The 15,730-nt window shown below is 33.8% G+C and overlaps 1 protein-coding gene across 1 annotated transcript in view; it reads left to right on the top strand.

Annotated features, from left to right (window-relative positions):
* Positions 1 to 15,730, top strand: part of LOC145249753 (sushi, von Willebrand factor type A, EGF and pentraxin domain-containing protein 1-like) — a 352,081-nt gene that overhangs the window by 307,285 nt on the left and 29,066 nt on the right. The window contains exons 28-29 of the mRNA XM_080111697.1: positions 5,103 to 5,290; positions 11,687 to 11,810. Coding sequence (XP_079967823.1) covers positions 5,103 to 5,290; positions 11,687 to 11,810 — 312 coding nt within the window. The remainder of the gene's footprint in view (positions 1 to 5,102; positions 5,291 to 11,686; positions 11,811 to 15,730) is intronic.

Genomic DNA, 15,730 nt, shown 5'->3' with positions numbered 1-15,730 from the left:
TGCTTCCCATCACCCTGGAAAATCTCATCAGTATGCTCTGTATCTAAGAATTCAGGTGATCGTTCATCCCCCTCTCAGTACAGGCCAATAAGTCTCCTGTGCGTCATGAGTAAGTTGCTGAAATCTGTGTTAAATAGAGAAGTAATCAACCATCTCAGCAAAAATAACCTTCTTAGTGACACACAATATGGTTTCCGTTCTGCTAGATCTACAGCAGATGTGCTTACAGTTATCTACAGCAGATGTGCTTACAGTTATATCTCATAGGATTAGCGAATTTCTCGACAGAGGCACCCTTTCTAGGGCAATTGCTCTTGACATATCAAAGGCCTTTGATAGGATATGGCATAAAGATTTACTTCCATCTATGTTATAGCTGGAAATGTCTTCTCAATTATTAAATCATTTCTCTCTGATAGGTTCATAAGAGTAGTAGTTGAGGGGCAAAAATCAGAAGCTCACAGTATAAATGCTGGAGTCCCCCAGGGGTCCATCCTGGGCCTAACTCTTTTCCTGATCTATATTAATGATCTTCCAAATCACATCCTTACATCATTCGTAGACATTTTTGCTGACGACACTACCATCTATGGTAGTACATCTAAGACAGTAAACGACCAAGTTCTCTCCGATTCTCTCTCCTCTGATCTTGATCACGTTGTACAATGGGGAAAGGAGTGGCTGGTTACTTTTAATGCATCTAAAACCAAGCTTCTATCTTTACATCATCAACGTTCTGATCCCCATCTGGCATCAATTAAAATGAATGGCTCTCGTCTTGGGGAGGCCTCAAGTTTTGACAGGCTTCTAGGCTTGACCTTTACTCCTGATCTTAAATGGAATACGTACATCAAATCTGTTGCCAAGGCCACTGGAAAAATGGTGGGATCCTTCTATCGATCCAGTAGATATCTCACTGCTGATGCAATTCTCTATCTATATAAGAGCCAGATACGTCCAAGGATGGAATACTGTTGCCACATCTGGGCAGGAGCTGCTAGAAAAGCCTTTTCCTGCCTTGATAGAGTTCAAAATAGACTTTGTGGCCTGGTGGGAGATGTCCTTTTCTCTTCGCTGCAACCTCTATCTCACAGAAGAGATGTTGCGAGTTTATCTCTGCTTTATCGTTATTTTCATGGAAAGTGTTCGACTGAGCTTCAATCTATGGTCCCCCCTCGCAAAACTTTCACAAGAAACACTAGACTAGCTGAAAACATTATCAATAATTTTCCCCACTCTTTATCTGTGCCTAAACCTAAACATAGATTCCATGATCAAAGCTTCTTTCTTAGAACTGCACGCCTGTGGAATTGTCTTCCGTTTTCCTGCTTTCCAGCCGTCTATAATATGGTTGTCTTCAAGTCCAACGTGAACAAGTTTCTGATGAGCCGTTCCACTTAAGTTAACAAATTTACAAAATTTTCATTACTAATGATTACTATATTGTCCTTTTGACTACTCTACACTCTTTAACCCTTATCCTTGAGTGACCGATCGGCCTTGATAAGTGGTGACGCCTATGTAAAAAAAAAAAAAAAAGGGAAAGGGGTAACGACCGACGTCCAAATTCGCGACGGTGACGAGAGCATAGTCCAGAATTCCTTTTCCTCAAGAAAAAAAAAAGAAACCTCAGGAAATAGCAACAACTCGGAAACAAATTCTGAAACTCCAAATAATAAATTTTATTTAACCAAAAGTACTTTATTTTTATATATGGAAGATGTGTAATTTGTATTCAATCCTGTATGTTCGTGATCTCCCATAAGTATGAAATTAATAAGATTAAAGTCTATGAATAAAGCGGGGAAACATGCATTTTTATAAGAGTTCAGAATTTATAATCCAAGTGAAAAAAATAATATTTGTGTCATTGGAAGGGTATTAGCTGGAAATCTTTCATGACTGAGGAAATTATTATTGTCGACATATTTTATGAAGAAATACCGTGAATGAATGTATAGCAGAGAGGTGACAGGGAGGTAAAAGAAAAAATATTCGTTCTTTGTTGTTTGCGTGAATTTCATTCGTAAAGGATTGAGTAATTTTATCTGATGCAGTTTAAGCCTGGTATTCTTAACGATGCAGTTTTATGTCTTTTAGCGTGGCCTTCGTTATAAAGATGGCCGGCCAGCTGAAAAAATGACGTCATCGCCGAGGTCCCAACAAGCAAGATATGTGGAACTCTTAGACTGTCAATAATGAACAGTAATTTTTACAGACAGCGTTACAAAACTTCAAAATTGGATTAAAATAAAGAAATAAAGAAAGAACACGATTTATACTGAAACTCATCTAATATTAATAATAAAAAAATAATTAAAAAAAACACAAGTTATTTGTTTAAGTATATTATAAGCAATTGAATATTTCGTTGTATTATAGATTTTAAAGATTAGAATGCGTTCTTTAATTACTTATAAATTACATTTTAAAAAAGTGAAGGAACACGATTTGATTTGAAATAAACTTGAAGTTTATTTAATATAATTAAATAAAAATTATGCATGTAAGATTATGAATATTTGAAGCAGAACACAAGCAAAACATTTGATATGAGTTAAGACAATAAACAAATATTAAAATTAAACTTTTTTTTAAAGCAAAATGAATATTTTTTTAAATCAAAATGAATATTTTTTAATCAAAATGAATATTTTTTAATCAAAATGAACCACAATATTTTTTTCAAAATCAAAAACAATATTTTTAATAAATTCATGAAATATTGCACAGTAAAAAAATTAACCTAAAGAAAAAATCATGTTTCTTATTTAAGATTATTTCACCACATAACAAAAATAACATGCAAAATCATTTTTTTATATCCATATTTTCAGTTTGTTAAAATACGTGGGTTTGTATTACTGTACACATAGATTCGAAAAAGTTGTCAAAAAACAAATATATAACAAATAAATGTTATCAAAGGCAAGATAAGTTACTTTTCTACCAAACTGGATATATTTTTCGTGTTTTTATTCAATGTAACATGTTTATTCAGCTCGAAAAACATAGTGTTTACCGATGTATTCGAAAATTCCAGATGGCGTCTGATTCTCTCTTTAACACGGTAAGTTTGGGAAAAGGTGTTATAAATACAAAACCGCATAAAATACTGTTAAAAACTCGCTCAATATATGTTACCGTGACATAGGTTGACATATATTCGGCGGGTTTTTAATAGTATGTTGTATAGTTTTTTATTTATAACACCTTATCCCAAACTTACCGTGTTAAAGAGAGAATCAGACGCCATCTTGAATTTTCGAATACATCGGTAAACACTATGTTTTTCGAGCTGAATAAACATGTTACATTGAATAAAAACACGAAAAATATTTGGTAGAAAAGTAACTTATCTTGCCTTTGATAACATTTATTTGTTATATATTTGTTTTTGACAACTTTTTCGAATCTATGTGTACAGTAATACAAACCCAATTACGTTAATGAAATGAATTGTACTTATTTACTATGCCTCCCCACGGGACAGAGTTAGACACCAGGGTCGTTTTTTAACGTGGAGAAAAGGTACAAAAATAAAAATTGTCTCAGTCGTGAAGGATTTCTCCTCCACCGAAAGAGAACAAGAAATAGAATGCAGCATCTGGAGAACAGATACTACACTTTGATCTGGTCCCGAAGGCCAAGACTGTTTAAGACCACGAGTGAACGCGCGTTTTTTTTTTTTTAGTTTAGTTTCATATATATATATATATATATATATATATATATATATATATATATATATATATATATATATATATATATATATATATATAATAAGTATTTTTAAATTTTATCTTTCTAGCTTTAAAAAAAAGTTTTAAAATTTTATCAGCCGGCATAATTTATTTTTAAATATTGAAAAATTTCAGGAAAATTAATTTTTGTTAGATTTTTAAACGTGTGTCAACAGCTTAAAAAAATCGTGTTTTAAAGAGTCGATGTTGTCTCGCATTTTCATTAGTTTTGTATGCTGTAAAAATTTTTTTTTTAATATTAGCAATTTATTTGAAGCTTCTTCTTTTGAATGGTAGAACATTTAGGATGATAATATTGAATTAAATTATAGTTACATCGTGTTAAATACAGGGGGGAGCACGTTAAAACTTACTTTGCTGAATGGAGATGGTGTAAAATCTTTTTTTTTTTTTTACTGCATTATAATTCTTTATCTTTCGGAAATGAAAATACTGTCACTTTTTGGTCCTTTACGATAATTTCCTCAGCAAGTTGGAACGATGCACCGTGAAGGCATTTTAATAAAAAAAGAAATATTACACTGACTTCAAGACGTTACGAATGCCTACCGGTGACTACCGGTGTCACCGGTATGGACTATCCGTGATGACGTCAGCAGATTAAATTATTTTTGCTCACCGGCCATCTTGTCTTTTAAGACGGTCTTGCTTTTAGACGGAGTCAAACACGTGTGATTAATACGGGCAGCGTCGAAGCAACATGGGGAAATGCTGTCTAGAATTAATTTGTTTTGGGCGTGTCAAGCTTTTTATATTGATTTTCTAAAATGTTCTTGCCTGTTCACTGTCTACATGCGCGAATAGACAAAAATATAGTCCCATGGATTTGTGTGTAAAAAGGTCGTGTTATAACCACGATTCTACACGCTGATAGAATTGCGTGAGCGAACGGTTACAAAACCAAATTGTTCCTGAAATGAATAAATTCCAGCTGAATACATTCCTTTAATTACGTGACGAGCGATTTGATTTAGTTGGTCACTACGAATCAATCAAAATACTAGAAATATGAATATATTGGTGAATCAGTAAAGACATGTCTCTTAGTAAATTTTTGTCACGGTCTTCATGGGCGATGGTATTAATTCTATACACATGAAAACTTATTCCCACAAAGAAACGGGGAATCGACTGGCTTTACTTTATATATGATAAACTGTTTCCTTTGTATCAATTTATTTATTTATGTGACAGAGGAGGGGGTTAAAAACTCAAATCCAAACCCTTAGTTGTGCCAGAATGCATATTTAGTTAGGTGAATGTCATTGCTTTATTCAAAAAGTATTATAAGAGATTAATCTCTCAACTAGTTTTGGTTTGTCTCTCGCTTTATTTCAGACCCGGTTACACTTTCAATGAAACCCTAGTGGAATTCACCCTTACATTTATTGAGTACTTGCATCCGGATTCCGACAAGACATACACGGACAGCTACACAGTAAAGCGGGTTATTGAGGATTCTTTACACAACCACAAGTTGGGAAACTTTAAAGCCTCACATCGACATTTCAGTTTTGAAGAAAAAGGTAAGGAAAAAGCAATTAAATCATTTTGAAACGAAGATCGTTTGGATTCATTGGACTGTTGTTCTCATGCTACATGTTATTCCCACAACGTTTCGCTTGCTTTAACCGATGGTCACTTTCAGGTGCATCTTGTTAAACTTGAGAATCTATAGGAAATTTTAGATTGAACACCTTTATTTAATTGCAAGGCGGTAGATTATTTTTTTCATTTTGTCATCCATGACCGGGTAGAATTTTTAAGTTAATATTTTTTATTTTATCTTTAGTTAATATCGACTGCGCATGTGGGCTTAAGTGACTAACTTTATATATATATATATATATATATATATATATATATATATATATATATATATATATATATATATATATACTAGCATTTCAGCAAGGATTGAACCTTCAGGCCCCAAAAGAGAATCACTTAGAACTGATTATTACTTAACACCTTTATTACACCACATGTTCAATTTACTATATACAGCATATCTGCATTGACGCACCTGTTTCCATTAGATCACCGAAGTTAAGCAACGTTAATCCCGATCAGTACTAAAATGGGTGACCATTTGGGAATTCCAAGTGCTGTATGTGCTCTCCGCTTATCTCGGCATTGTTTCCAGTCATTCTGAACTTCTCCTTGCCACTGGAGTCAAGCACTGCCGATTCAAGAGCGGTGCAGTTGAAGATTGCGCAACTCTTGCCTTATAATTACGCATGCATCTACCATCACAGGGGGTATCCATTGTCTTTCGAGACTGAACGGAAGCGATGATGATGATCTAATCTACTCTTATAAATAAAATAAAGGTTCAGTTTAAAATTCCCAAGTTCAACACGATGCGTCTGAAGAAGGTTGAAGATTGCATCAGTCGAAACATTGTGAGAATAACATCCAAGATGACAACAAAGAAAATGTACAAGCACTGTTAAGCGATGGGTAAATGCTTATTTAATAAGCACTTGATGAATCATTTGTCAGCACCGGTCCATAGATCTGTGGTTAGAGCTGCTCACTGTCAATGCGATGGTTGTAGGTTCGATCCACAGCTAGGGGCTAGTCAAGCTGCACTAACGAATTGTGATACAACGAAACAGTACTGCATATGGATGACTATATATATATATATATATATATATATATATATATATATATATATATATATTACTATAATTATTTTTATTACCTATAAACACTAGTGATTCATCATTTCAGGAATCATCAGCGTAGGGAGCCATGATTACCACTGGTCAGGAAATTCAAACCCGGCCACAAAGCCATCTCTAACTCCATTAGCAAAGAACAAACCACGGTCAGAATATCATTGAAATTAACATTTGCATAAATCGTAAATGTCATTCAAGAAAGCCGAGAGTAATCATATGATTTTAACATCAAGATGTGCGCATGTGGGTTTAAGTGACTAACTTTATATATATATATATATATATATATATATATATATATATATATATATATATATATATATATACTTGTTTATTGTTATATAAACATGCTCACATCCTGCTGCTACAAATAGCCACTTGTTTCAATCAAACAACAGATATCATCAGGCAGCGACTTGACTATTCAAAAGTTCAATGAATACTTCATTGAACTTTTGAATAGTCAAGTCGCTGCCTGATGATATCTGTTGTTTGATTGAAACAAGTGGCTATTTGTAGCAGCAGGATGTGAGCATGTTTATATAACAATAAACAAGTATTATCAGCTCTTTTTATTGAGCACTATCTAACAACCTCGTTGAATTCATTAGTCCATTACTTTTGAATAAAAAACCCCGAGTATATATATATATATATATATATATATATATATATATATATATATATATATATATATATATATAATACCCCCTCCCTTTTTATCTTATAAGAAATTTCCCCCTGTATTTAGACACGATGTCTGCGATTGTTTCGGGTTTTTTGTTTTGTTTTGTTTTTTCTTAAAATAAATCTTTCTCTAAATTAAGCATCGAAAACCTCAGGCTTTTTTTTTTTATCAAAAAGTCAATCCAGAAGAAACCGGTGTAGACTCGAATTTGTCTCTTTCATATTGGATTTTTCTGGGGTCTTTGAATCCTATTTAGTTTCTAAAAAATTTTTACACTGTAACCAGAACTATTTTCAGTAATATTTTTTGAAACGAAAACTATCCTGTATTGTATTTAAATGGTCACTTTCTAACTTTTCCTCAGTGTAACAAGGAACCTATCATTATGAATTTTGAAACACGACTGCTAGGCGTAAGGGTGGCTAATATAAGCAATATTTAGTTTAATTTAGTTTTCTGCAGAGGAGGCAAAAAGGGCGTGGCAGTCCTTGTAAATATTCATATAACTCTGATGTTTTTTAAATTTTAACAATAGGTATTAGACATCAATTAATAAATATTCCCAGAATTTCAGTTTCTTTGGAAAATTTTAAAGGGATTTAAGAGTACATAATGTAGACACAACGTCAATCGAAAATTCAAATATTTCAGATTTGTATTAATTTCAATACAAAGTCATTAAACTCCAATTAAGCAAGAATCCTTGAATCTCAATTTCTTATAAGGATCCTGATGTAAATTAGAATAATGGTTTGTTTTTTTTTTAAACTGTATTTATGAATCCTATAAAATTTATGAATCCTATAGAATTTATGAATATATATATATGAAACAAACCGAGTTGTGTGTTCATCAACGTTTTGTCTTTATTTCGAGAGTTCCTCTGGATGAATGAAATTAAGAAAACAAAACCCCAGTACAAATATTTGAAAATATATTTTTGATGAAATGTATAACCCTATTCCATTTCAGAAACGTAAAAGTCGTTGGAAATTTTTTAAAAAAAGGGGGAGAGGGTCATAGCGTTGTTAAAGAGAATAATTTTTTGGTCTGTTTTTTTTATAACGTCATATAGCCGTTAATATATTTTAAAAGATATAATATATATATATATATATATATATATTGAATTATAACGGACATATTTGTTCCATAAAGAATATGAATTGCATTATATCTTTTTAAATATATTAACGGCTATATGACGTTATAAAAAACAGACAAAAAAATTATATATATATATATATATATGTTTTATTTATTACCGTTTTATCTGTTTGGCTACATATGTTTCCGATCTTGGACCATGTTTTTGTTTTTTTGTTTTTTTTACATGGATGTCACCACTTATCAAGGCCCAGAGGCCACTCAAGGATAAGGGTTAATAGGTATACATTAGTCATTGTGATTTTAGCATAGTAAACAGTGGGAATTTTGTAACTTGGATTACTTAGGGGGACGATTCAATTAGAACTTGTTCACATTGGACTTTTTCTTTTTCTTTTTTTTTTCATAGGTATCAACACATTATCAAGGCCAAGAGGCCACTCAAGGATAATGGTTAAAGAGTGTACAGTAGAAATTGGACAATATAATAATCATTAGTAATGAAAATTTGTTAAATTTGATAACTTATATGGAACGGTTCATCAAGAACTTATTTACGTTAGACTTGAACACAACCATATTGTAGTCAGCCGGAAAGCAGGAAAACGGAAGACAATTCCACAGGCGTGCAGTTCTAAGAAAAAAGCTTTGTTCATGTAATCTACGTTTAGGTTTAGGCACAGATAAAGAGTGGGGGGAATTATTGATAGTGTTTACAGCTAGACGAGTGTTTCTTGTGAAAGTTTTGCGAGGGGGGACCATAGATTGAAGCTCAGTCGAACACTTTCCATGAAAATAACGATACATCAGAGACAAACTCGCAACATCTCTTCTGTGAGATAGAGGTTGCAAGGAAGAGAAAAGGACATCTCCTACGAGGCTACGAAGTCTATTTTGAACTCTATCAAGGCAGGACAAGTCCTTTCTAGCAGCTCCTGCCCAGATGTGGCAACAGTATTCCATCCTTGGACGTACCTGGCTCTTATATAGATAGAGAATTGCATCAGCAGTGAGATATCTACTGGATCGATAGAAAGAACCCACCATTTTTCCAGCGGCCTTGGCAACAGATTCGATGTACGTGTTCCATTTAAGATCAGGACTAATGGTCAAGCCCAGAAGCTTGTCAAAACTTGAGGCCTCCCCAAGACGAGAGCCATTCATTTTAATTGATGCCAGATGGGGATCAGAATGTTGATGATGTAAAGAGAGAAGCTTGGTTTTAGATGCATTAAAAGTAACCAGCCACTCCTTTCCCCATTGTACTACATGCTCAAGATCAGAGGAGAAAGAATTGGAGAGAACTTGGTCGTTTACTGTCTTAGATGTGCTACCATAAATGGTAGTGTCGTCAGCATAAATGTCTACAAATGATGTAAGGATGTGATTTGGAAGATCATTAATGTAGATCAGGAAAAGAGTTGGGCCCAGGATGGACCCTTGAGGGACACCGGCATTAATACTGTGGGTTTCTGATTTTTGCCCCTCAACTACTACTCTTATGAACCTATCAGAAAGAAATGATTTAATAATTGAGAAGACATTTCCAGCTATACCATAGCTAGAGATCTTATGAAGTAAACCTTTATGCCATACCCTATTTCCGATGTTGGACCATGTTTACGATCCAACAGCTTCGTAAGGGCTCGCAGAAGTGGTTGTTAGTCATTGGAAAAAAGGTGTTTTTAAGAAAAAAAGAAGGAAAAAAGAAAAAGGGAAGAGGCGGGTGTTGACAATATTCCAGTTTTGAAGGTTAAAGATACATTCGATTGCATTGTGTGTGTGGGGGGTAGCAGATTCAGGTAGACGTGGGTGGAGATATATAGATATAGTGAGGGGGGGGGGGAGTGGAGTCCAATGACTAACAACCACTTCTGCGAGGCCTGACGAAACTGTTAGATCGTAAACATGGTCCAACATCGGAAACATATGTAGCCAAACAGATAAAACGGTAATAAAAAAATAAAACATATATTTGCTCTGCAATAGTATTGAGCACTCTCTTAAAGTTTTTACTAATTACCAGTTTTACTATATATATATATATATATATGAAGCTGAACGTCTGTGTGTGTGTCTGGTCATGAATAGGCTCCTATATGGTTGACTATTATAGAAAACTGATCATATATAATGGTAGAAGATGTATCGAGACACAGATATGGGTATGTTTAATCTGGCATAATGATGATTCATTAAAATTGTGGGTTCTGCATACGCGCCTGGTCCACAAAGTATGGAAATAAAAAATTTAAAAATAAAAAAAATAGGTATACAAGTGTTTTGGATATAAATGTACATAATAATACTTTGATAAGTATGTTTTAACTTAAATAGGGATGGTATAATAAAATTGTGGGGTCTGCTTTCGCGCCTGGCCTCCATAGAATGAAAATAGGCACAAACTTTAATAAAGACTTTCATATCTATCTGCGTAAGTATATTTTGATAATTATGTTTCAGTTTGAAGAAATATGGTATAATAAAATTATGGTGTGTTCGTTCACGCCTGATCTCCATAGAATGGAAATATGTCACAAAGTTTAACAAGATTTTTTAATACAGATCCACAGAATATTGTGATAAGTGTTTCAGTGTGAACAAGTATGGTATAATAAATTATAAGGTTTATCTATTTTATTTTTACTTTCATCATATTTTGCTTTGGTTTTGATACTAGAAAGGACTTGTCCTGCCTTGATAGAGTTCAAAATAGACTTCGTAGCTTCGTAGGAGATGTCCTTTCTCTTCCTTGCAACCTCTATCTCACAGAAGAGATGTTGCGAGTTTGTCTCTGATGTATCGTTATTTTCATGGAAATTGTTCGACTGAGCATCAATCTATGGTCCCCCCCTCGCCAAACTTTCACAAGAAACACTCGTCTAGCTGTAAACACTATCAATAATTCCCCCCACTCTTTATCTGTGCCTAAACCTAAACGTAGATTCCATGAACAAAGCTTCTTTCTTAGAACTGCACGCCTGTGGAATTGTCTTCCGTTTTCCTGCTTTCCGGCTGACTACAATATGGTTGTGTTCAAGTCTAATGTAAATAAGTTCTTGATGAGCCGTTCCATATAAGTTATCAAATTTACCAAATTTTCATTACTAATGATTATTATATTGTCCAATTTCTACTGTACACTCTTTAACCCTTATCCTTGAGTGGCCTCTTGGCCTCGATAATGTGGTGATGCCTATGTAAAAAAAAAAAGAAAAAAAAATACCCCCAAATTCGAAGCTATCTCTTTACAACCCTTCCTTTTCATAACCTATCATACTTTCATAAATCAGAGTCCATTTTCTGTAGGCTGTTTTTGAACCCAGTCAACGACAGGTACTTTTGCTAGTATGTATATATGTATGTATGTATGTATAATAACTTCATTGTGATATATAATATCAACATTTCTTATGTGTACTTATTTATATTTGCAGAAGTCGTCATCTCTCTATCTGCAGTCAGCATCTTTTTTTATGTGCTCATCTCCATTTTGGTTGTGGCTCTTATTGTCGTTGCTATTTGGATTTACCTGAAGAAATTCCACCCAAGAAAAGAGAAGTAAGTATTGCTCACCAGTCCTAATTCTGATACCAAGGAGGTTATGTGACTGATATCATCTTCTTGGTTATCTTCAGATTTATACTTAGAACGTCTAGACATTTACTATTATTTGTCTTAATGCGCAGCATAGTTTGCCTTACCAATGAGTAACAATAATAAAGTAGCAATAAAAATCAAATCAAAACGGTTCCAGTTTAAGAACAGTAAAAAGAAAATCAAGAACACTAAAAGAATAAAGTAATACATTAATAGAAAAGAACACATAATGGATTCAGCTTATTCACTTTCATTGACATTGTTACACATTGAAAAGGTCTGTATAATACCATCATTTTCACAACATAAAATGATGCAATCTGATAAGAGAGGACTTCAAGACACCACTCTCGGTTATCTCCGATCTCTCTATAGAGGGATTTGTCAGGTACATTGACAGAAGGGTAATTCCTATTTGAAGTAAACACTGAACAGATATAAAAAAAAAAATGGTGTGCTTTCTCATCAAGCCATCCAGCACATCCCCCAGGTTGAGCACGAGGGCACCCACTCTATTAATAGAGGCCAGCTTTTAAAAGTAAATAAGAAGCTGTTGACAATGAGGAACTGATAAAAACCAAAAAAATGATGAATAACAACTATACTGGTGCACTGGCACCAAGATTAAAAAGGATCCCTCAACACATTTATACACCAAGCAGAAAGAGGCAAACAACGGTGTAAGCCTTTCTGTCTCTGGAAATGGCACTCTAGCCATGGCAGAAGGTCAGCCAGCAAGCTTTGATTAAAAAGTCTTGGCCCCTATCTCCAGCATATGCAGCAACTAAAAACAAAATTAAGAGGATTAAAAGACCAGCCGTGGTCAGCTGCCCAAAAAAAAGGTGCCACTGCTTTGCTGCCACTACTCAAAGTTTGAAAAGTGGAGCAAGACATCAAAAGAAATTTTGGCTGAAAAATTTAAAGAATCTGATCTCCCTGAAGAAAAAATATTTTACAAAACTGTGCTTATTTATTTTTGGTAAAGTTAACACAACTTCCTGGCCAACCTGTAGGTGTTATCTATCGAAGCTTTCTACTAGGATATAGGATTATTGGGTAGATAGAGAATGGAATAATAGTTGTTGATTTTTATATTTTAATAGTTTGTCTTATTCATTATATGCTATATCAGCTATTTACTGCAGAAATAATATTTTTGTAAATGATTAATGGAACACAACCTACTATTTTACCTATAATTAGGAAGAAATCGTGAGTCTATATCTTCTTCAATAGTATCAGTAAATAAATTCTTCATGGAATCCGTTTGAATTGCTTAAATCTCTATACGCTGATTTTTTTTTTGGGGGGGGGAATGATTTTTTACATCTACTTTTAAAATGACTCTTTGAGCTTAGCCTATCATTGCATGCAAAAACAATGCATATAACATTAATAGCATATAATTAGGACTATCAAAATAAATTGTAAAGTTTAACTAATTTGCATACTGTAATGGCGGCCATTTTGAATTTATCATAAGGTTGACCATCTGCTCATGGAAAATTGTCATTTTCTTATGCACATATTAGTCAATTTGTGCCATTGCTCTACTCATAGCCCTTCCTTTAGTACAAACTTCCTTTCCTTGCCTCTTCTCCCTAACCCCCTTATTAAAGGTGGTAGACTTGTCATAATTTTGCAAGTTTTTTGTAAATACTTAGGTTTTTCTTCGTACAAAATCTTACTGTCTGTTTGCATTCTAAATTTATAGACGACAAAGAATTTGGTATGCTATTTAAAAGGGGTAGATGTAATTGAAGTGTGTACCGCGACCTTCGCTGATAGTGATTCTGTTACTAGTTTAGATTGACATGACTTGGAATTTTTTCCTTATTAGCCTTTTGAAAATTCCAGCATGGTATTTAATAGTCTAGATTTAGTTCAAATCCTTCCAGAATGATTGGGAAATGGCTACTTATATATCAGCCATTAGAGAACTTCCAGAAACAGTTAAAATAAATAGGGAAACCACTATAGCAAAATATGTGGGCCACTGAATAGAGATATGTACAGTCTTTATCATTTTAAAGGCATAAATGTTATTGTTTAATTGGAGACATTGCCAAGCCTGCTGCAAAGAAGGTGGAATACTTCTACTCTGCTAGAAAACTACTCACACCTGAAAGTATCCTGTATCTTTTCACAGTCATCATTCGCTCATGCATGGAGTATTGTTGCCACAAGTGGACTGATGCATCTACCACTAGTCTCTTCCTCTTTGAGAGGGTAAAAAAAAAAAAAAGAAGAGTCATATAGAATTGAAAATTATTATAGTCATACGACCAGTCGTTTTGATATTTAATTCTATATTTTATATTGTTTTACGTTTATTGTATTACTAGTCTGGATGCCCGGCGTTGCTCGGGTGTTTAGAGGTGTGTATTGAGCAAAAAAAAGTGGTAGTAGGCAGGCAGGAGGAAAAGAATGTGAAAAAAAAGAGGCGTCTTTACTGTTGCGCCCATCTCCAAACCGGAAGGACATATGTTTAAATTAAGACTAGTCAACTGAAAAAAGGGGATGACTTTTGAAAATATCGGCAAAAAAGCGACCCCTCCCTGTAGAAAAGTGTCCAGTTGAGGGTGAAGGAATTAATGTTTTTAGCCAAGTTTTCGATATTTGTCATCCAAACAATTGAGCTTCAAAACGTTACCAATCTCATGAAAATCCGTCTCCTCTGTCGAAAGTTTTAGGCAGACATAGATACATACATAGATACATACATACAACAGTTTCTTGTATACAAATAATTGCTGGATACAATTTCATGATAAGCAATAATTCTATTGGTTGATATTGTTAGACATGGTTCCGATTTATTTTGTAAAGATTTCTGTTTGAATGTTCCATTTGTTGGCTTGTTAAGATTTTCTACTTGTCATATTTGCTTTGGCTCAGAGGAAACTTATTTGCATTTTCCGTTGTAGTACATGACTTTCAATGTGATTGATCCTTCAGCCACCACTTTCTGGGGAACACGTAATATGTATTTTTTATGTGATTGTAGAACAATATTATATTAAAGCATTTTGTAAATTTGAATTAGGGCATGATATGACCGGTTGATCTAATCAAGCCCCTCTGATTGCTTGTCTAGCCTAAGAGAGGTCCAAAGTGGAGTGTTACCTGTAACATGTCCACTTGAGACATGGATCGTTGAACCATGAGGACTTAATTCTCAGGCATTATATGACCAACATCCTTTTGGGGAGGTCTTACTTACCCCCACCCCCACCCATCACATGATATGCAATCAAAGGAAACTTCTCAAATTACATTAAATGTGCGTTTGTATTGCTTATAAAAAAATCTACATAAACAAAGCAGTCGATGTATGTATGTGTGTGTGTGTCTATGTGTAAATATTTAACCGATAAACTCTTAAACTACTGGTCACATAACACTGAAATTAACAGGAAATAGTAATCATACACCAAGGATGCTTTATAACAAATGATGAATAACACAAATGGATGAATACACATACAAAAATATGTTGGCACGATGAAATGCAAAATGTTCATTTCAACTTGCTGACATATTTCTATTATTTCTGCGCATGCACAAATTCATTCATAGCTTGAAGTTGTTTAATTTTAAATCTTTCGTATCTATCTGTCAGTAGTCCAAACAGTAGGGAACAAGACTAAAGCACTAAATGTTTTAGTTTCGATTCTAGCTAAGTCACTTTTTAAACTTTTGAAATTAGTAGTATATATTAGACAAAATACAATATTCAATAAAGAATTTTATCTGTAATAACACAACGTAGGCATGTCACAAAGGTCATATTTGGTGTCGGACTTCATATACTAAAGATTCTGTAACAGACTGAGGCCATCCTTGTCAGTCAAGGAAGTAGGAAACAGGGAGAGAATTTC

The sequence above is a fragment of the Euprymna scolopes genome, chromosome 1 (assembly GCF_053919585.1).
Source record: "Euprymna scolopes isolate OS-2025 chromosome 1, ASM5391958v1, whole genome shotgun sequence".
NCBI lineage: Eukaryota > Metazoa > Mollusca > Cephalopoda > Sepiida > Sepiolidae > Euprymna > Euprymna scolopes.
Note: the sequence above shows the minus strand (reverse complement) of the source record. Positions and strands in the feature narration are given on the sequence as shown.